The sequence below is a fragment of the Pseudopipra pipra genome, chromosome 5 (genome assembly GCF_036250125.1).
Source record: "Pseudopipra pipra isolate bDixPip1 chromosome 5, bDixPip1.hap1, whole genome shotgun sequence".
Lineage (NCBI taxonomy): Eukaryota > Metazoa > Chordata > Aves > Passeriformes > Pipridae > Pseudopipra > Pseudopipra pipra.
Genome location: NC_087553.1, coordinates 1,295,946 through 1,318,271, shown reverse-complemented (window position 1 = coordinate 1,318,271; position 22,326 = coordinate 1,295,946). Strand labels below are relative to the sequence as shown.

General features: G+C 42.6%; 1 protein-coding gene across 1 annotated transcript in view; it reads left to right on the top strand.

Annotated features, from left to right (window-relative positions):
- Positions 1–17,532, top strand: part of ARHGAP8 (Rho GTPase activating protein 8) — a 70,177-nt gene extending 52,645 nt beyond the window's left edge. The window contains exons 10-13 of the mRNA XM_064654066.1: positions 7,030–7,107; positions 7,692–7,820; positions 11,012–11,115; positions 16,862–17,532. Of these exons, the coding sequence (XP_064510136.1) occupies positions 7,030–7,107; positions 7,692–7,820; positions 11,012–11,115; positions 16,862–17,059 (509 nt within the window). The 3' untranslated portion in view covers positions 17,060–17,532. The remainder of the gene's footprint in view (positions 1–7,029; positions 7,108–7,691; positions 7,821–11,011; positions 11,116–16,861) is intronic.
- Positions 17,533–22,326: the final 4,794 nt, after the last annotated feature.

The following is a 22,326-nucleotide window of genomic DNA, read 5'->3' as shown; positions in this document are numbered from 1 at the left end:
CAGTTTCTTAATTTCTCTAATTTTCAGGCTGTTTTTTCAAGAAGGGAATAAAATGTTGCCATTTTGCCACTTTCATTCTAGCTCCATTTTAAAAATGTTTTTAATACTCAGTTTTAAAAATGCCTAATTTTGGTTTCTTCTAGCCTTCACAGGGAAGAATTGCTTTCCTAAAATGAGTTCTGAGTATCTGAGAAAATGATTAGCTCAGTAAGACTAAACCTCAAAGTTCATCTTCTGGACCAAACCAGAGAAGTGCTCTTAATTTCAGAAGGAAAGGGGTGGTATCATCCTGAAGCCAGCCAATGATTTAGTCAGGCCAAAGAGGTTTAACAGCACATTTGTGACTTGATCTTCATAGTAACCAGCAAACCAGAGGATGTTTTTTTTTCCTATGCACAGCCTCAAACCCACAACCTGTCCAGCCCTCTACTTACGAATGAAAAGCTTGACTTGCTCTTGCACTAAATCAGATTTCTTTGTGTGTTTACTGTCTTCTCTCTACCATGCCCTGAGAAACTGCATTGCTTAATTAAATATCCACTCTCTTGTCAGAACAGTTCATGAGTGTTTCTAACCTGGTGTCGTTCCTCTGGTGGGAATGATCTTGATGTTTTGCTCCCAGGCCCTTTTCTCTGAGAAGTCCAGCTTAGCCACAGGGTGGTAATTTTCTTTCTCTGGTTAATATGTCCCTACATGTCCTCACCATCTATTTGGTGCTGAACTGAGACTGTCACTTCTGAGCAACTATTTTAGCAGCCAGGGATATAAGTAATGCCACTCAGTGGAGGATAAAACTGCACAGCAAAATTCGTATTTTGTTTGCAAACCCCCCAACATCTGGAGGTCAGATCACAGCTTTTAAGGGAATTTTTATTTGATTCAATTTGTGTATAAACTGCACTGTTCAGACCTGCATGAAGATGTCAAACAGGTTACAAAGGGCAGGGATGTTGCTCAAGCCTATCTCAGACATTAATACACTGTCATTTGTTCTGTTTTTTTTTTTTTTTAAATATATGGGTAGGATTATTATTTTTATTGTATTTTATGTTGTAGAGAGTACCTCCAAAGGTATAAACAACATGCTTGTTCATGTTTTTAAAAAAAAAAATTAAAACCAAACGTAACCTGCTGTGATTGTCACTAAAATTTCCAAAATTTAATAACATTTGCATTCTATGGAGAGGCCATATAAGGAAACAGCTACAGCAGAATTTCACAGAGAACTGATTACTAAAGAGCTGGTGTGAGATCAGCAGCAGCTCGGAAGTGATGGGACAATAAACTCACAGTGAAGGAATCACACCAGAGAATTGTAAAGCAGAAAAAATAACTGTCCCCTGTAGGAAAATTATCTCACAGTGGCCCCCGTGGCCCAGTCTTTCTCTCTTACCTCACCAATTTTGTTGACTGGAAGTGCTTTGCAGCACAAAGATTTTGTTCTGTGCTGTCTCCTGGTGCCACAGGAGAGTCCTGGGCGATGACTAAGACTTCCAAATGAAATGGTAATAAACCTGCTAGAGGAGTTCAATGATAAAGTAATAAATGTCCTATTGTATGATCATAATGACAACTAAAGCTGTCCTTTATCTGTTCAATAGCAGAAGCAGTGGTAAGCAGTGATTAATCTTTCCTCCTCCTCCCTTCCATGAATCACAACAAATCTTGCTGAGGGAGGAAGTTTTGGCTCCATTTTTTAATGTGAATGAATACATCCTGGTGGGGATAGTCAGAATGGGTAGAGATGGATGGTTATGCATCCCCAATCCATGTGGATATGCTGCAGCTTTGCCTCCTGGCCTCAGCTTCCTGTGATCAATCAAATATCTTTTAAAAATGCAACACTGGCAAAGCTTGACATTGGCCACGGGAATATTTCTGAGTTCTTGGCTCTTTTGTTTCCATGGGAGTGTTTTTACCTGGGGTTCATGGAGGTGAGATAAATCCCAAGACCAGTTTGTGTGCCATCAAGTAAAAACGAACCCTGTGATAAGCACAGTTTTTGTTTCTGGTGCTCAGGAATTGCAAATCAATTATTTTCAGAGGTGCCAAGTGTAAACTGAGAATATTCACTCATAAATTCTGAGGCTGGAGACTGTTTGGAACTGCAAGGACACAAACACACTGTGGGTTCTGGGGAGGATGCCCAGCTGTACATCCTTGCTGCTGCTGCTCAGCTTTCAGCAGGGCTGGAGCTGTCCCTTCCCTTCCCCTCTGCCCTCCATGTGCTGTGCACCTTCTGCAGAGCAAACCACCCCTGCAAACTGCAGGCATCACACTCCTTCTTCTGTAGTCACTGCACAGAGCACCAGGGGAAGGAGGGCCGTGCAACCTCCTCCTCCTCAAACCCATGCCGTGCTCCAGCTTGGAAAAAAACCAAGAAATCTCAAATTTGTCTGGAGCATAAAAGTTAATGCTGCTTTGGGCATTTCACATATATAAACTCTGCGGTCCTCCTATTAGAAATAAGTTGGTTCTAATTTTTAAAAATGAACCTTACTGCAGTTAGGTGAACTGCAAGAAGATGTCTAGATGGGTTGTATTAATGAGAATGAAAACCACTTCCAAATCAGGATGGACACTTCCTAAGGTTTGGCAGGACCCCAGTCTAAAGAAACATTTCCAAACTGAATTTGGGGCAGAAGGAATTCAGATGCTCACTCTTTGCTGTTTCTCTTCTGAAAGCAGGCAAATTAACAAAGGTTTTTGATGCCAGCAACCCTCAAATCAAGGATGATTGAAAGAAAAAGAATGTAATTTTCTCGTCTCTCTTTCTCTGACAAGTTGCAGCAATGTGACAGCATGTGTTGCTTTAATTTATCTTTATCAGTTTTGATTTTCTGTGTCTTTCCCGTGGGACAACTGATTGGGGAGGGCATAGAAGGGGGGTTAGGTATTTTTAGCAACATTTTATTAATGCAGAGTGTGACACAGTTGTGTCATGGCACTGTGAAATTTTGTCTGCTGTAGTAAAAGCCATTATATTTCAATGTGGAATGAAGTGCCTGCCTGTTTTCATTTGTGATTACTGACATTTCAATAATTACTCAGTTAAGTTCTCAATCGCAGCATCACTTTTCATTGAGCACAGATGGCTCCCTCACTACTCACATACTATGTTCTTCCATATAGCACTTAATATTTAGAATAAAATTCCACTCTTTTTGGTCTGGAGAGTTCAGTGCAGGGCAGCAAAAGCCCGTGGATCTCCATGTGTATCTGTAGTTTTGGGGAGAGGGGCAGGGAGCAGTTTGTGCTGAGTTATTGATCCCTGGATGGGCCATTCACTGAAGAGCTGGACTCGGTGTTCCTCGTGGGTCTCTTCCAACTCAGAATATTCTGTGATTCCGAGGTCTCAGCAGAGGCTCTGCAGCACTGGTGGAATGGTGAGTGGTGTGCAGGTGTGTGTTTATCACATCTGCTCATCTCTGCCACCCCCTCACAGTGTTCTGGCAAGCACTGCTGCTCCAGGGTGGCTGTTCCCTGGGGAATGTGTTACCCACGCCATCCATGGCAAAACAGCTCAACTTGTACACACACAGGAAAAAAAAATAAACTCTCTTTACAGAGCCAGCTGACAGGAGCCTGCCTATGAAACAGGATTTCATAGAGGAACACTGCTAACAAAAATTAAATAGGCTGCTTCAAAATTATTCCTTGAAAAGGCAAAAATGGGTGCTTTGAGCTGTAATGCCCAGGATTGCCTTCAGCCAATTTTGTTTCCTCATCCCATAGCTCTGGTGGCCCTCACGTGTATTTTCTGTGCAAGAAGAAGACAAAGTGATTAATTTTGTTTTAGTGTGTGCACCTTGTGTTAGAAGAACTGAGATTTTTTCCCATAGTGTCTGAAAAGAACTGGGGTTGGAGAAGGTGTTTCCTGACTGTGTAAGACTGTTTATTTATCCATTACAGGGAATAACCAACGAGAGGCTTTAGGTCCCTTTCCTCCTTCTCATCCCTTACTATGGGACCACATGCCAATGCTGTTCAAGTTATGTGACTTGAGAAAGACCATCATTCAAATCATGCTTTTAGGGAGCCTTCCCCTGCCCAGCTGAAACACAGAAAGCACTGGGAGCAATTAATAGAAATACAGACTTCTAAAAAAAAGTGTCCTTTGCTCATGTGCATCACAGAAGTTCATATGCATCACAGAAATAGGAAAGCAGAAATTTTGACCACAAAAGTCAGAAAAATATAATGCAAAAAGGTCTGTCACTGTACCCAGGTTTATTGTTTTCCTCCTTCAAGAGCATAATTGCTGTTGAGTGTTTAAAAATTGCTATAATATCTTATTATCTGGCCTAAGCATTTTTTACACACACACACACACACACACACACACACACACACACACACACACACACACACACACACAAGAAAATATGTGACTTTCTTGCTGTTGTGGTTCTTTTTCTTTAGAAGCAGAATATAGCTTTTTCTTTTCCCTAAGAATTGCACTTACAATTAATTAGTGTCCTGTCATTTGGTTGGGTTGCCCACAAATGCCAGAAGCACTGGGGATATTCTACTTTGGTGGCTGGCACGTTGCCACTTGTGATCAAACAAATTGCTGAATATTGATCCCGTTTCAGCTGACCTGGTAAATGGATTCTGGGAGAAGCAGGGATAGTGCCTGTATCCCGGATTTCTGCAGATGAGGGTAAAAGTTGTTTTCCACCTCCAAAAACATCCAGGAACAGCTGGATGTCATGTGCCATCACAGTAACGTTGATGGGATGCAGGGCCAGACAAGTACAGCTGTTGTCTGTGCCACAGATTAATGTCTTTAATTAGACACTTGAAAGCTTAGCCAATAAAGGCATAAACACGTTAAGAATTGATATTTATTGCTCTGTAGTCCCTACAGCGAGATTCACGTCAGATAAAAACATTAACCATCAAACCAGCTCCTGCAAACCAAATTGCAGGCGTTTATGATGTCCATTTGCTGAAAGGCTTGTTTCCACAGAAAGCCTCTTGTCCACTGACAGGCAGCGTAAAATTCCCCAAATTCTGGGGAAATGATTGTGTTTCTTGTTTGCTGAGGGCAGTGCCTTGACGAGCAGTTCACAGCTGCCACTTCCAAAACTGTCTTTAACAGGTTGCCCCCTGAATCTGAGGGAGCAGTTTTACTGCAGGGATGTTCATTTGCTGTACCCTGACTCAACTGAAACACAACCTGATGGAGGATAAGGCAAGGGCTCAAATACATCACAGTTCTTGTCCACTTGGTTCCTTTAGTAACCACACATGTCCTCCTTGGATGTTTCAGTTGGAGATGTCATCCTCCTTCCAGAACTGAGTGCATGGGCTAAAGGTTTAATGTTCAACCTGGATTTAAGAGGCAAGGGCACACATTCCTAGGAAGTAACTGGGAGCTGTAATCAGCTCAACTCCAGCTGAGACTAAATCTAGTCTGTGGAGCACTTTCAAGTAGAGCTTGGGTTTGTGGCACAAGTCTCTGAAACTTGGCTTTGAAAATGCATTTTAATGGTATATTATCAGCTCTTCTAGTATTCTATAAATTCATGTACATACTATTAAATACTTGTCTGTAATTAATGGGTTCATTAATTACAGACAATTTAATACAAATAAATTTAATTATTTACAAATAGACTTATAACAAATAAATTTAATTATAACAAATAAATTATAACATAACAATTATAACTTATAACAAATAAATTTAATTATTAATTTTTTTGTGTAGGAAATACTCCTGCAACCCGGGTGAGCTCACAAGAATGATTTCATTGATTATCCCTCATTAATGTACGACTTAATTTTTCTAGAATACCATAAAGATTCTTGCTCATGCAAAAAGACCCATGTGTACTTCAGCTGGAATACACAAACACTGGCTTCAGTCTGGCTGCTGAAAGAGAAGCATGGAAAAATTAAAAATTAGGTCTGATCTTCCTCACTCCCATAAAGAAAGGTCCAGCAGTGTCCCCAGGCAGCGGGTGGGCTGCCAACCCCCTCCAAACTGCAGCAATTTGGTGTTTTGTCAGACCAGCACAGGCTGACATTTTAGATTACTCTGCTTCCAGTAGGAATCCCCAGTTCAGTCCACGAGTGAGTGCAGCTGTGTTACCTGCTGGAGGAACAGCAAAAACTGGAGAGCAGGAAGGAGAGAAAGAAATGAGTTTTTTACCAAACTCAGAAGCAAGAAGTACCACAAGTCCCATGAAAAGTAGCCGTTCTTGGCCCCATCCTGTTTTGTATAATAATTCAGATAAATTACTTACCTTGAAAGCTGTGATCCAAAGGAGATCCTTGATTGGATGCATTTTATTGACATTTTCCTCCTGGAGCTGAAGCGAGGTTTCAGTTAGTCCACAGCATGAGAGAGACACCCTTCAGGAGATTCAGGACAGGGAATTCAGGAGTGCCTCAAGACTAAAATCAGGTATTTCAAAATCCCAGGGGCAGGCAGAGTGCTGAGTCCCACTGACTTCCAGAGGTGGAAGGAGCAAAGATCTGCCCCAAAGTTGGCAGCTCTCCAGTGGCAAGAAATGGGTTCTTCCAGCCAGAGATCCTGTGAAACACTCCCCAGCCCAAAGGACCTTGTCTCACCCCCTGGCAGAAGGAGGAACTTGGGCAATCTTTGCAAACACCCTCTTCAGCTCGTTAAAGGTTTAAGGCAAGGAGAACAGCAGGTTTACAGGTGTGGTTTGGGGCTCAGTGGCAGTGGGTGTGTAAATCCTGAACCTGCTTCTGTGCCTTTAGGTGCAATTGAAAGCTACTTTTAAAGAAAAACTAGTTGTCAAGACCCTCTAAAATGCGTAAGGCAAGGCAGTAGTATTTCTATGAGACCCATTAAAGAAAGTGCTGAAGGCAGTGCTGAAACATGATTTGATCCTGCTTTCTGTTCTCAAGGATTTTCTCTCCAAAAAGTGAGTGTAGGGAGGATCTTTGTTCCCAGATCTTCTCCCTCTGTTCTGCTTTCTACTAATGCTAAAGAGAAAAACAGAAGAGAGGCAGCTTTTACAGATGAGACCTGGATTAATTGTTTTTTTTCAGGACTACAAGTAGAGGGCCTCTTCAGAAGGTCAGCCAGCTTCCAGACCATCAAAGATGTGCAGAAACTCTACAATCAGGGTAAGCTCTCATCAGCCACTGCCAGTAACAGTGGGGGGGTTTTGTTGGTGAGGCAGAAATGCCGGCTTTCTTGTAATTAATTAATCACAAAACCATTTGTAATATAAAATAATAAGAGCACTAGTGCAGAAAACTGAGAGGGAGCAACAGGCACTTAATGGTTATCCCTTGATGTCACACCAGAGCCTTCAAAACCTGTAGCAGCTAATGAATGATAAGTCTGAGTCAAAAATGGTCTATTTTTTCATGAACATCTACTTTCCTGTAGTTACAAAAGTACAGTGCCTCTGGTTATGGCAAAGAAATGCAATTTTACCTAAGAATTTATGAAATGGAGTGAAGTAATTGTGAAAGTCACTGACTTCCCTGTGAAGCCACTTTATGAAATGCCTTTATGGAGAGAATCTCCTACAGCAAGATTAATAAAGCTCTATGAAAAAATATAAAAATTAAATATCAGGGGTTCCAGCAGCAGAAAAGCAAGAGGTTTGCTGTTCAAAACATGGTGTGAGACAGTGTTTAAGCAGCAGATAAAAACTAAAACATATGATTGAACACCTCTTTTCTTCTTTTTCTCCTATTAGGCAAATCTGTGAATTTTGATGACTATCATGATATCCATATTCCTGCTGTTATCCTGAAGACTTTCCTTAGGGAACTCCCCCAGCCACTGCTAACATTTGACTGTTACGATCACATCCTTGGAATCACCAGTGAGTATAAATAAGTTTAGAGAAATTTGGACAGCAGGCAGGACTGGACCTGACTAATTAATTACCACTGCTGTTTGTTTGCTAACCAAGGTGCAGCAGCAGAGTTGTGGAAACAAAATTCAGTTCGGTCATTTATATATTTCTTTGGGCTTGTTTTTGTTTTGTTTTCTTTTGTTTCATTGTGTTGGGGTTTTTTTGTGTTCTGGTTTTTTTGGGTTTTTTTGGGGGGGGTTTTTTGTTTGTTTTTGGTTGGTTGGTTGGTTGGGGTTTTTGTGGGGGTTTTTTTGTTTGTTTGTTTTGGTTTGTTGGTTGTTTTGGGGTTTTTTTGTGGTGGGTTTTGGTTGTTGGTTTTTTTTCTCTGGTGGGGAGGAGATTCTTTTCATTGCAACTATTTCCATAGGATAACATATTGGGGAAGAAAGGATCTAAAGCCATGAGAAAGCATTGAGTATCTAAAGATATGGCACCACCTGAACTATGAATTATGGCCTTGTCAGGGACTGGGAGTTTATAATGCCAGCAAGGGCATTAATCCTAGTGGGGATCCATGGAGCTGGAATAGCTGAGAGCCCAGAATACCTGGGAGATCCCAGAATACCTGGGAGATCCCAGAATACCTGAGAGATCCCAGAACACCTGGGAGCTGGTGCCTGGTGCTGGTAGACTGAGGTTTTGCCATCCAGGCTATAGCCAAGACATCAGGGAACCCACAGGACTTCCAGTCACAAGCACACATTTTCCCAAAACCTGTTTTTTGAGGAATTTATCTAAATGGAGTACATTTTCCAGCAGTCTGTTGGTGTGCCTTTGGCAACTGTGGGCTGATGCTCTTGCAAAGTGTAGGTTATCATCACTGTAATGGCTGTTGCTATTGGGATAGGGCATTAAAATGCTTCAGGCTGGGGATAAATCTCAATTGCTCCATGTTTGTAAGGTGCAGAAGCACAGCAGGTTTGCTGTGCCTAAATATTCTAAGTCAAATTCTAGTGCTGTGCCCATCACTATCATCCTCACGTAGAGTAAATGTCATTAACTTTATTTATGTATTTCCATTAAAAAACTTCAGCATGTTCAGAGTCCTCTGGAGTTCTGTGCTGTTTTGCTGTTTGCAAGTCTGTAGATCACCCCCTTCCAAATCAAAGACTCATCTGCTCACACAGGGAATATTCTCAGGGCACTCAGAAAAACAGGTCTGTTCACAAGCAGGTGGCAGGAGTGGAGGGACTGGAAAGAACAGGGGAAATTTGGAAAAGGGATGTACAAACGCTAATTTTTACTGAATTAAGCCTGTGCTGACATTACTTTGTGATGGAGCTAAGTAAAAAACGGGAACAAGTCTGAAAATAATCTGAGAGCAGTGCATTGTCCCAGGGACACCAGGAGGCTTTGTGTGCCCAAGCACCTGTTAAACATCCATTCCATTTTATTGTTGTTTGCTCGTGCTTTCAATTTTGACCAAATACTTGGAAAAGTGGAGTTTAAGGGAATTACTAATTATTCTTTGGGCTCTCTTGTGTGCCTGCAGTGTGATGTCCATCTCTTACTGATGCTGTGGTGATACCCTGATTTAAAAAGACCTTAGGCTTGAGAGCCAGGCAAGCAGCTTATTCTTCTCAAATACCAGCAGCAGAAGTATTCTCAAAAACCACAGGAAAGGTATTCTGTGTGAATACAGTGCAGAAGGGAGCTCTGGAGAGGTGTGATCACAGACAGCTGCCTTGGGACGATTTGAAAATTCTCATTCTGTCTCCTGGAAGTGTGTGTGTGATGTGTCTGTGGCATATCTTAACCTGCAAACCCAGAAATGCAGTATCTCTGCTTTACAGCACTTTGAAACGATAGGGAACATTTTCTCTTTATGGCCTCATCTAAATGATTCTTTTTTTAAAGTGTTATTGGTGGGAGCTGTGAAATAAATGAGCTGAGTGACAGACTTAAAAAAAATTAATAAAACCTTGAAGCTTATAATTGTTGAAGAACTTCACCTTTAGTCATGAAAATTGTTAGCAATGTTTCTTTAACCCAGTAATGCTACAATTCCTGCATCATATATTCTGCAGAAGGCTGACAAAAAAATTCTTGGGACTCAGATTAATGTGTTTTATAGGAGCTGGTAGTTTTGCAGTAGGAAAAAACGTCTCCACAGTTCACCACAATAAAGCTTCATGTGTTTAATTCAGTGCTTTAAAAGCACTTAATGTGCTGAAATTTCGTGCATGCACACACAGCCTTGTGCACTCCCAGGGAGAGAGAGAGAAATGCAACAGATGCAGAAATAGTATCAGCAAAACTGAGCTGGTTAGGTTAGGCATGATTACCATCATCAGACCTTTCTCCAGACTGGTGTTCAACTTACAGTACCACAACGATCTGTGATATTTTAAATATTTTAATTTAATATATATATTAATATGTAGTTATCTATTTATATATTATATGTTTTATGAAAATATACAACTATCTTTGTATATAAATAATTACATAAATCTATAAATTATATCTAAATATATAAATATTTTATATATAATAGAGATATCAAATAAAATATTGTGGTATTTCAGGGGGGAAAAAAAGTCACTTGATAGAGCATCTGAAATATGAGTGTCAGTGTAACTCTCACCTGGACTGTCTAGATGATGTAGGAAGTTTGGGATCCACTTCTGGGTTTGCCCATCTGTAGAAATGAGTTAATGAACCTGCTTAGGTTCATCTCTAGAAGATTCTCGCCACCCAAGTGCCCCTCTCATAACTTTTTTGCCAAGGCAGAAGGGTTTCCTGTAGTGATTTTAAAGTTAGTAGGTTGCCAAAAGGGCATTTTGGGCAGGACTGTGTCTCAGCAAGAATAAAATCAGAGCATAAAAAGTAGACATCTCAATTAAGAGCATGGAGTGATAGCGAGATTCAAACCAAGGCCTTTGAAAGTCCTCTCGAGCAAAGAAATTATTTTGGCTGTTTCACTGCCTTGAGAAAATGCTCTGGAAGTGGGTCTGGGCCAGATCCATGATAACACAAAATATGATAGAGGCTGTCCAAGGGAAAAACCCTCCCTGGCACCGTGGTGGCCGTGGTGATCAGCAGAGCTGAATTTTGTGGCCAGTTTTACAGATGCAATTCCAGCAGACATAAATAAGTTATGATTTCTTGGCAACATTTGGATGCTCCAGAGTTAAGTTAGTGCTTTGGCATTGCAGGTGTGGAGAGCTGTTTGAGAGTCACCAGGTGCAAACAAATCATTCAGGGGCTTCCCGAGCACAACTACATCGTCCTGAAATACCTGATGTGCTTCCTCCACATGGTGAGTCCGGCCACAAATCCCAAAGGGGTTTTATTTCTCAGTCTGTTCTTCTTAATTCCACATTAAACACCTCCATGGAAGGGAAAAGTGAGTATCTGAAACAGGGTGGTGAGGTGGTTGTGCAGGACTTGCAGAACCCTCCAGTTTTGACAGGAGTTGGTGCCAAGCAATGGTCTGACCATGAAATCCTTTAGTTGTGATGAAAATTACCGTGTACATTTAAATGAACTGTGCCTGCACTGGGGTCTTTAGAAGTCCTGTTCCCTCCACTCCACACTCAGAATGTATGTTTTTCTTGATTTGGTTTGGTGGGGTTTTTTCCTATTTTGGAGTGAAAAAAAAAAAAAAAGCCTGACAACAGTGGTTGTGTAATTTTCAGTGCTGGAGAAAACCTAGGTGAAATCACCTTTTTCCCCTAAAATATAAATATTGGGCAATTAAAACACCAAATAAATTAGTTTTTATTTTAGAAAATTATAGAAATGTTAATAAGCTTTAGAACAACCATCAGCAAATTATTTCATATTAACTCTTAAAAATAGCATTTTCCTTTTTAAAATAGCCATTCCTTGCTACACTGTTAAACTAAAAGCCTAGAATGTACTGTTTTGCGAGGATTTTTTTTTTTTTTTTTTTTTTTTTTTTTTTTTTTTTTGTTGCTCAGGATAAATAAAATCATGTTTCTTTGGTCCTATTTTTCTCATTTTGCTGATTTCTTTTAACCCACTTCTGGGAAAGCCACAGGTGTGAGGGTTTGGGGAACATCCCTTCCAAACAGTTCTGCAGGCATCCTTTGGCTGTGCAGGACAAGACAGTCACAGGACTGAAAATTTCCCTTCCTTCTAACTCATCCAGTGCATTGCCTTTTCCAGGCTGCAGTTTTCAAACCGGGGTGCCTGAAATGGAGGGTCAGGGTGTAGCTGGCGCCTGAATCAAGGGGGCCAGTTTTCAGAAGTCCTGAGCCCACCACAGCAATCAGACCTGTGGAATGATGCTGATTTTCACCAGGGAGGGAACTGGCCCTCAGCTGCTGTTCTTGGGCTACAGTCATGTTTGCCACGTCCTAGCCAGGAGTTTATTTCAGAAACAAGTACATTTAATCCCTTTTACAGTCAAAGCACCAGGGAAAAGCAAGATTAAAGGATAAACACGTGGATAGAACCCTCAGACAGCGCTCCTGTAATACCCACACGTTGGTTTGCTGCTGCTTAGCTGAATCCTAAAGCTATTAAGGAAATCCTCACGTCATTTGCTATTATTTTAGCAAGTGATATCTGTCCTCAGCGTTATGAATCGTGTAAGTGACTTTGTTCCAGCAATAGATGCACCATCTCCACGCGTTCCTTAAGAGCTGAGCACTCGAGGTGTTAATGAGGTGTGCAAAAGCACCACAGCGAGTTTGCTGTAATTGGGCCCCGGAATGCAGCATTATTTTTAAGTGTGCCTTGTTATGGAAAGCGCAGCACCGAGTTGATGCCGGTGCTCAGATCTGCAATTTCTGCTGATCCGCGGCTTTTCAGCCTTAATGTCTCGGGGAATATTTGCATTTGGAAAGGTCAAGGAAACGTGAAACAATCTCAGAGCTGGAGATTTCTATTCACTGCAGGCTGGTGCTGCGCAGGCTGCCACAATTCAAACTTTTAACAGACCACTCCACCAATAATTCTGGTTTTTACCTGAAAGCATCAACCTTCTTACATACAAGAGGCAATTTAATTCTTCCATGAGCTAAGCCTTGAGTAGTGCAAGAGGTACTTGTGGTAATTTCATCAAGTGGGATGAATTGTAATCACTAGATACAGGTTTTGAACACTCCAAGTTTGATGCTGGTTTGTAGAAGAACAAAAAAAAAAAAAATTTCCTATTTTCTCTGCAGTCTCAACCCACTTGTTTAACGAAAAGCTCCTTCTAGTCCAGGAGAGCAAGACAATGCAACTTCTACAGAAGTAACAGACTTGAATTTCAAAAATAGGCCCAAGTCTTTTAACTGTGGATCAGGGGTGATTTTGCCAGGAATGAGCCCAGCAGTGAAAGGTATAAACCAGCCCATCTCCACCTGGACAGGGATTTGCAGCCCTTGGAGCTGCAGTGGACTGAGATCCCTTGGCAGAAATGGGCAACTGGGAGCAAGAGGGAAACAAGGACCAGCTTTCACTAGTCAGTCCCTGGATTATGTCTGTAAAATGTGTCAGTGCTTGCTCAGCTGATCTCAGAAGGGATGAGTGTGCACAAGCAAGTGTTTGTGTTGCACGAGCCCTGCACTGCAAGTGCAGTGGAGCAGATTTATGAATGCACAGGCAAACTTAAAGGGCTCAAAGAAGCAAATTACTTGGCCAGGCACCCTGAGGGCTGCAGTTCTGAAGCCAGAAACCATTTCCTAGAAAACTGTAATTGTAGTTTCTGTGACACTCTAAGGCTAAAGCAGCTTTAGAGAGGAGAGTTGGTAGAGGCAATAATATCACCTAACCTGTGTTTTTATAACCATGGCTTTGGTTTTGGTACCAGCTGATACAGCCCTCTCTCTGTGCTTACATTTTCCCTCTCTGCTGCTGTTTTCTGTCCCTCCAATCCTGCCTGATGTGGGAAGGGTGGCTGACTGGGCTGAAGGAACCGCTGCAAAAACATGCCAAATTTAATTTAAAACGACAAAATCGGACGAATCAGAAAATATGGACAAGGGTTTGGGGCCCACGAGCTGTGCTTCAGATCTGTGGCTGAAAGAGCAGAGTTAAAGCCAAGTACAGGCTGGAAAAGAAATGCTATGAATTAATGTTTGTCTCCATCACTTGTCCAGTTGAACAGTGTAATCAGCTCCAGCAAAGCTTGGGGGTGGCTGGAGATGATGGGACATGTTGGGAAGGATTAGGTGACTAAGGCTCATGGAGCAGATACAAGCAGTTGGCACATCTGCAAGGGAGCTGACAGTGGGTGGTAGAAAAGTATTTCAGGCAGTTTGTGGGAGTGTTTTAATATCTAGTAATTTTCTTTTGAAAATGTTTTGTGGAGTTCCTTTCGGCACTGCCACTGAGAAACCAAAGAGATGGTGGTGTTCTTGGATTTTTAAAAGTGATAGTGGTAATTGGCTGTTTTACCCACTGTGTTTCACTGTTTAGGTTCTTTGGGTGGTGTAGTGGCTGTCTGGTCTCACTCCTGCAGTATCCATAAATCACAGAATCATCAAGGCTGGAAGAGACCTTCATGATCACCCAGTCCCACCATCAACCCAGCACCACCACAATCACCCCTACACTGAATTTAGTTCCATCCATTCAGGGTGGTAGGATAAAAGCACATGGAATCAAAAATCATCACAATTTTGCTGGGTGGAGCTGGGTGTTTGTCCTGGGATAGTGAAAATATGTATTTTGCATTTCTCGATGTGGCACTAAAACTTCAGTGGTTATTCCCAATGATGAACTGTTCAATGTACAAGTTTTATCTTTCTAGAAGACTTTCTTTCAATATAGGCTGTCATTACTTAATGATTTTTCTATACATGTTCCAGTGAAAGGGGAAAAAAAAACCCCAAAACAACAAAGTGGAGCTGTGTAGTTCTTTGTTGTAATACTTTCCTGTGATGTTCAGATGATTCCGTCAAGGATATGATCTAGGCCCTTGGAGAGCTGTCTTTTATTAGCTCATCAAATTGACAGAGCATGTATTTTCAATTGAAACAGAGATGATGGTTACTAACTTTGTGAGGGAATCAAAGAGGGAGTCAAGGGGGTTGATCCAAGTGCTGTCATTTGTGTTTCTTAGGCAGAACGTGGCTTTGGGGTGAATTTATTCAGAGGGGCAGCCCGTGAGGAGGGTTCCTGACTGCATCTGCCCTTGCAGGGAAGCCTGATCCCCTCGGGGAGAGGTAAAGCCAGACCATGGGTGTGGTGAGGCTTCCTTGAAAGCAGCTTTTGGTGAGCGGGCAAAGTCACTGTGGAGAGTCAGATTCAGCTGCACACTTTTCCTTGGATCTGCTGAGGGAGGGATTGCTGTGTATTTTGGAGAGCAGCAACGTTGCCATGTCTCCCTCAAGCTCCCAAGTCATCCCCGTTGATGACTCACAGAAAAGGCTCAGTGCAGCTCTGCCTCAGATGATAAAATCACTGTTCCATTTTATCTCAGGGATTTTCTCCCTGGGAGGAGAAGCTGTGCCACGGGTGTTTTTGTTGATCATTGCAATGTCAACTGTCTCCTTGAAATGCTCACCGAGTGGTGGTGGGTGGGAAGAGATGGTTTCATCTTGCGGCTGGAAACAACCTTTGAAATAGTTGGTCTAAAGAGAAAACAAACAAATCTAGCTCTACAGCAGTTCGGTGGTGTTGCTTTGAGCTGAAATGTTGGCTTTCAAAAGCAGCAGCTGGGTCAGGCTGAGTGTGTTTCAACCAGTGTTTAAAGACAGGTCCTGTACACAGCTCGTGGGGTGGAGGGAGTCAGGAGCACTCCCAAACACTGGGGGAAGACAACTGCAGCAGGTTTGGCTCTTTCCACTGTGCTCCTGTGCCATCCCAGGGTACCTGCCCCTTACACCTAAGGTACCTTTCTTGGGGTACAGCACTTTTTTGTGCTACAGAAAACACAGTGTGATGGGCTGCAGCCCAAAGCTGTAGAGACTTTAGACTGAAAGAAACACCAAAAAATATGTTGTACTTGTTCCACAGGTGTTTCACATGTACAACATTACACAGTGTGAAGTCTGTGTTAGCCACTTAAGGGCCAGAACACAGTTCTTAACCTTGTTATATTTATTAGTAGCGCAGCACTAGTTCATTGTCCAGCTGCCTTCAGGCAAATAGTGTCTGAAAGGCATTATATCCTCTCCTGGCTGGACAAAGAGGGTAAAAACACCAAGGAAGGTGGGTCTGGGCTGTAGAAGATAGAGAGGAATGAAACCTGTGTTGCTGGGCAGGGGGCAACTGGAGTTTATGCCTGTGCTAAAAAGTATTCTCATGATCATAACGTTTCTTAGTTTTTCCTCCGGTGCCCTCAGGCTTTTCATAGTACCACAGAGCTGCCTTTTCAGGAGGCTTTATGGCAAGACAGAAATTGAGAGGCACTAAGAAATAGAATTTTTGCTTTCCTATTCAACCTGAAATTGTAGCAGGAAGAATAGATGGGAGATTTTGCCCAACGATTCCTTGTTCTGTTCTGAAATGGCAGCTCCAGTGTAACCTGCACAGTGCAGTTTGTGACTGTGGTCTTCTCATGCCAGGTTACAGATCAACTGCAGCAAGCTCAGCCTGGCAAGAACTGCCTGAATTACCTGGGTCAGCAGGAACCAGGAGCACCTTCAGCTGGCTGGCTGTTTACAAACAGCAGAAATTTGTCAGGGAGGACACCCAGGCCATACTGGGCTTTAGATACCAGGAGAACAAAACACACACAAATTCCTGCCAAGCTCACATGGAGAAAAACACTCTGCTCACCAGCTCTGGGCTCACATCCACATGTAGCAGTAGGACACATCATGCAGGTGCAGAACAGATTTCACTGCTGTGTGCTTTACCTACAGCCTGTTTTCACCTCCATTTCTCCAAAGGAATTGGGTGCACGTGGACGTACTCGGAAGTGAAGTCAAGCATCAGTGAAAGGAAAAACAATCCTTCTAAAGCTTCAGACACCCTCCAGGTTGATGTACCCGTGCCCAGGGTCTGCTCCCCTCCTTGGTTCCCCCTCAGCACAGGTGGTGTCTTGTCTCTCCCAGTCTGGGCCACTTGTCTGCATGTACCTGTTCACATTTATGTTTTTCCAGGTTTCCCAGGAGAGCATCTACAACAGAATGACAGCATCCAGCCTGGCCTGTGTCTTCGGCTTGAATCTGATCTGGCCCTCGAAAGGAACCGCCTCCCTGAGTGCTCTGGTGCCTCTGAACCTCTTCACTGAGCTGCTGATAGATTTCTACACGAATATCTTCAACTCCCGGACAGTGCCTGGGGAGGTCTTACCTTAATGCTCCCAGAGGGGAGGATGGACTAAAGCTCCTGTGCCTCAGCTGGAGCGACATTTCTGTTCAGGGCGCTCTCTCCTGCGAAGAAAATTTTCAGTACAGGGTAAAGTTTCTACATCTTCCCAAATACCAAAGATGCTGGGAGAAGCACAGTGCCCTGTATGTTCTCATCACATGGGGAGAATATGAACATGAACATTCAGTGACCAACATGTCAAAGTGAATCCCCTTATTAAACTCGAGCATCTGGCAAAAACTGTTAAAAAACCCCCATGACTCCACATGCCAGTCTGTCATTTCTTGGGGATCTGGAGACATTACTATGTGACATTATTTTCTGCATGGGCAGAGCCAAGTTCTGGACCACTCCTGAATGTACATATTTCTTTTTTTTTTGTTTTGTTTTTTTTTATTTGAATACAAGTTTGTTAGACATTTCCCCGTTAAGTTAATAAAGGAGGAATCAATTTTTAAGTCCGAACATTTCTAAACTATTTTCCCATATACTGAAGTGTCTTGTTTCACACACACACAAAAAAAAGTGTGGGCAGTTGTTGACAGGAGCCACGAAGAATAAAACGTTTCCTGGGTAATTTGAGTTGTTCAGACAGCTAACTAATGATGCTTGCAAATACCTAATATATGCAGTTAATCACTACAGCTGCATGTGCAAAGGATGTGGAAGCTTTTTACTTCTTATAAGTTCAAATGGGGAGCAATAATGTTAGCTGATTTTCCCCCCCCTAAATTCTTGGCATTTTCACCAGTGGAGTTGTATCAGTGAGTGCATAATACAGAATATAGACTAATTCTGAGACAAGTACCCCCAGCGTTTGGGCTGTGGGATTTTACAGATTGAGTCAATAGAAATTTGCTCTTCAAATCAGCTTCTCTAGAAAGCATTTAGAGCTTGGATAATATAACTAATACCATTTTTTACACATTGAAAGTCTATTATTAGTCCCAATGTGAATAATTAGCCAACATAAAGGGAAGATTTTCAGTGTTTCCTTTCTAACTATGCCATCAATATGGCTCTGATGAACTCTAACACGCTGCTGTTTCATTGTTTAACACTGATTGGCACTGGTGTGGCATAACAAAGTTATCACCACGTTGCCTGCAGAGCAGAAGAAAATTAACCAGTGTTGAAAAAAGGTAAGTGGTGTTTTCCCTAATGCTCTGGTCTTCCTGCTTCTGTGCAGAGTTAATGAAACAGAGGGACTATTTAGACTTCAGTAAAGTAACAGTCTCAGGAGGACAGCTTAGGCACCCCCTCCTTTCAAAAACACAAGGACACCTTCTATCCCCTGGGGTTTAGTGAGTTGAGGGCTTGTGCTTCTGTCCTTCCCCTTGGCCATTTGGAATTTCCTGCCCATGTGAAGAGGGGAAAAAATCTTATTGCAGAGGGAGGAGAGGGTTTGTTCTTGTCAGTACTTTCAGGACACAGCCAAGTGTTCAGGAGGCTGTGGATGCTGGATGTGCCAGGCCTCCATTTGCCCAGTAGATGTCATCTATAGCATTAGGCAATGATTAAAATTTGAAATACACAGAGGCTTTAGGGCAAGATGTTTTAGGACCAACTTCTCACGTCACAGTCGTGTGTTTGCCCAGGTCCTCAAGTGTCTTAAAGACAACATTTTGGTTTTTGAATATATGCAAGTAATAACCATTTATTACTGCCATTTAAATATAAAATCTCGCATAACACAAAGAGAATAATTAATAAGCATTCATGATTGTTTCATTGCATCAAAATGAGGTTGCCAAGGATAAAACTATCAAAGTATCAAAGTTTTGTATTTTAACTCATCAGGTTTACATCTGAGGTACCAGTGACAGCCTCCTTGCCTTGAGTTATGTAAACCAAACACAGTTATGCTCAGCACCTGGTTCTGCACATCAGCACCTGGTTTTGGTGGGGGAGGAATTTGGCCTCTGGGAATTAACAAAACCACAGTATTTTGCCACCCTCTGCCTTGGTCAAAATACATGTGGGTTAGTTTTGCTGTCTGCAACAAAAAATATGAAGCACCTGGCTTTAGAAAAAGTGCTTTAGGATTAAATATAGGTAAGTCCTATAAAATGGTTGTTTTCCATTTCCCCATGTCCCCCTTTCAAAAATCCAGCTACACCAAATGACATTTGGTCTGCTGTGAGATGGGAATGGGAGTCCTGGACAACTCTGGCACAGTACCAGACCAGAGCCCTTTGGATTGAAATCCTGAGTTCATGGAAGTCAGCTTTGCTCAGAAAGTCCCCAGGGCTGGAGAGGGGGCTCCCACATTGATTTAGTTCTCCAACTCATCCCAGACTGGGAGGGAGCAGCAATTTGGCAGCCACAGGAGCCCTCAGGATGCAGCTGCCTCTGACCCCTTTACTTTTACAAGTAAGAAGTGCAAGACATGAGCATCCCTTCACTAATTTGCCTGCCTGTGGACACCCAAGATGGTAATTAAAACTGGCCTCACTCTCTCAGCACTGGTCACACACCAAACAGCAGGTCTTCCTTGCAGGGCTTTGTAAAATACCATTTCCCAGCAATTTATGGCTCCTCTCATTTAGTGAATGAAGAACAAAATGGCATTTTCTCATCTCAAGGTGCCTTCTTCCTTTAAAGAACAGGTCACACCTGTTATTCCAGTGTGATCATTTGATGCTGCTTGAGAGAAGAGGGGGCTCTGCTTCTGATCAGTGCTGGGGGGGCAGAGTGGGACAGGGGACTGGGGTTCCTGCTCCCCTTTGCCTTCCACCCCAGCCTTTCCCTGCAATCCTGCCCATCACAGGGATCAGACTTTCCCAAATTAAAGACACCTGGGTATCAAACCCCTCCTAGTGATGAGACCTCAGCTCTGTCCCCCCCCCTGCCCCAAAGGAATGGAGCAAAATCCTCCCTCTGCAGCAGAACCCCCCCAGTCTCTGTCCTGAGTGCCAGACTTAACTATGACATTAAATCAGCTCTCATGAATTATTCAGAAGGGTTTGGAGTGAAATTCATGTTAGAGAAATATATGTTTCAAATTTCCTGACTCTAAGAGGAGTCCTGGAGGTGTCCCCTGCAGTTACTTTGATAACAGTTTCTCTTTACAAATGATAATTGCACGATTCCAGCTTTTGTACAGCGTGGCCTTGTGAACTCTTCTCCCGTAGCAAAGAACAATTTTCAGATCATTTCCATAGCAAAAAGAAAGTGATTATGGAGATAATCTGTTGGAAACACACATGCTGGATTTCAGTTTAAAACAATAAAATGCAGTCATGGAATGAGAAATCAAGTGTTACCTAGCTGACAATATACAGAGAATAAATTGCCTAAGCATTTTAGTTTACTGAGCTGTTAGGAGTTGAAAATTGGTCCCAAGATTAGTCTGATTATCAGGGTGCCTCTAGCAACAAGCACCGAAGGGAAGGAGGGGGAAGGGAACACTTTTCCACTCTGAATCTATGAAGAAATGTAAGAAGATTGAACAGTGTCATTAACCGGGGGGGGCCTTTGCAGCTCTCACAAAAAAACTTCCATAAATGCCTCTCACTTCCACGTGTGCAGATGATCTGTCTGTGTGTGCTGCAACCCTCGAGCAGCAGCTGCCCCAGAACCTCCCAGAGCCTTATAAACCTTAATATATTCATCCCCCCGTGAGGGGACTAAGAATAGAAAAGCTCCAGGTGCTCTATTCGCCTGCTCAGGGTGTGCTCAGGTAGCACGTTGAACTTTTAGTGGGACTGATGGTGCAATCATACCCCCCCTCCTTCATTTCCTGAATGGTTTGTCTTCACAAGTGTAGCTTTGCCAACACTCCTCTTTTCTTGAGGGGACATGGGAGAGGAAGTTGAGGGAGAGGTACCGGCAGCACCTGGAACTCGTGAAGTGAGAAACTTGTGTGCAGTCGAAGCTTTACTGGGCACTCACATTCCAGCCCATCCCCTGTCCATTTCTGTGGGAAATATCCCTCTCTTTAAATTTAGAAAGACGGCATGAACTTAGGGAACAAAGAAACAAGGAAGAATTTATTCAACATGTTGGGTCTTTCTCGCACCGAGTTCTGGGGAAAAAGACACCTTTGGTTTAAATTCCATACATTTTATAGTTTCACAAAATCCCACCCTTTTCAGATAAGTTTTAATGTATTTACCTTTACCTAAAAAGGTTTCTTTTCTCTGAAAAGGGGCTTTCCCTTTTTCCCAATTGGCTGCAAGCCATCCTCGTGTACAAAATGGCCCTAAAAGATTTAATTTTTTAAGAATTTTCTCATTTCCCTTGTCCCGCCGAAAGAGACCTTGACACCCAAGTTCAGGTCTTGGAACTTGGATATCTTACAACTTCACCATACGCCTGTTTGTATAAAAAAACCATATTTTTATTTCTCATATTTCTAACATGTCTCCGTGTACAAAGAGCAGTCAGCAGCAAAGCCCTGCTGTGAGCAGGCACATCTCCATCCAAGCAAAAGGTGTGAGTGTGAGAAGGGTGTAAACCTTGTGTTCAAAAGGTGTTCTGCCTTCTCTGGTGGAATAATGCTCATTTTCACAACCTGCATTCAAAGTTTGGTTTCTGTCCTCATCCGTGCATGCCCTGGAAAGCTGTTTCAGTGTGTGTGGAATGGAGCAAAGCATTCCAGTGTTCTTCTTTCTTGCAGACTGGAAAGCTTGAGAAAGGACTGCCTTGGGGGTTATGCTGCTGATTTAAACAGTGAGCTGGGCTGGAGGCTAAGCAGGAAACTCAAATACAAGCAGGGAAAAAGCCCTTTTACACAGTGGGCCTCTCAGCACCTAAATTCTGCTCCCCAGAATTGTCACTGAGAAAAAAAGACTTCTGGTTTGCCTCTCTGGGCTGGAGATGCACAAACACATGATGGTACACGAGTTCTCCTGTTTCTTCCTAACTGGGGTCTGTCCCCTGTAGTGCTGGGAAAGCTGTGGTACTTGTACACAGGACTGTAGTCCTATTATCCTGGCTGTTATTCTCTAGAATAGTTGGCAGTTCACCCTTAAAAATAATTAGCTGATTGGAAAATTATTTCTGCCGGAATATGACAACTCAACGAAAAATAAAAGTGTTTTCTTAAAAGGCTCAGTTTTGGTGCTGTTCTTTCAGAAATCGTGAAGTTCTTCTACAAAGCCGCCTGTGTGGGTCTGAATCACAGAATTCCAAGTTCATCCAGGGAGCAGCTCTGGCTGTTCCAGCCTCTGCAGAGCTCCAGACCTTCCCATTCATGGACTTTCTGAGATGCCATCACCTTCCTGCACGTGGTGTTGCAATTATTGCCAGA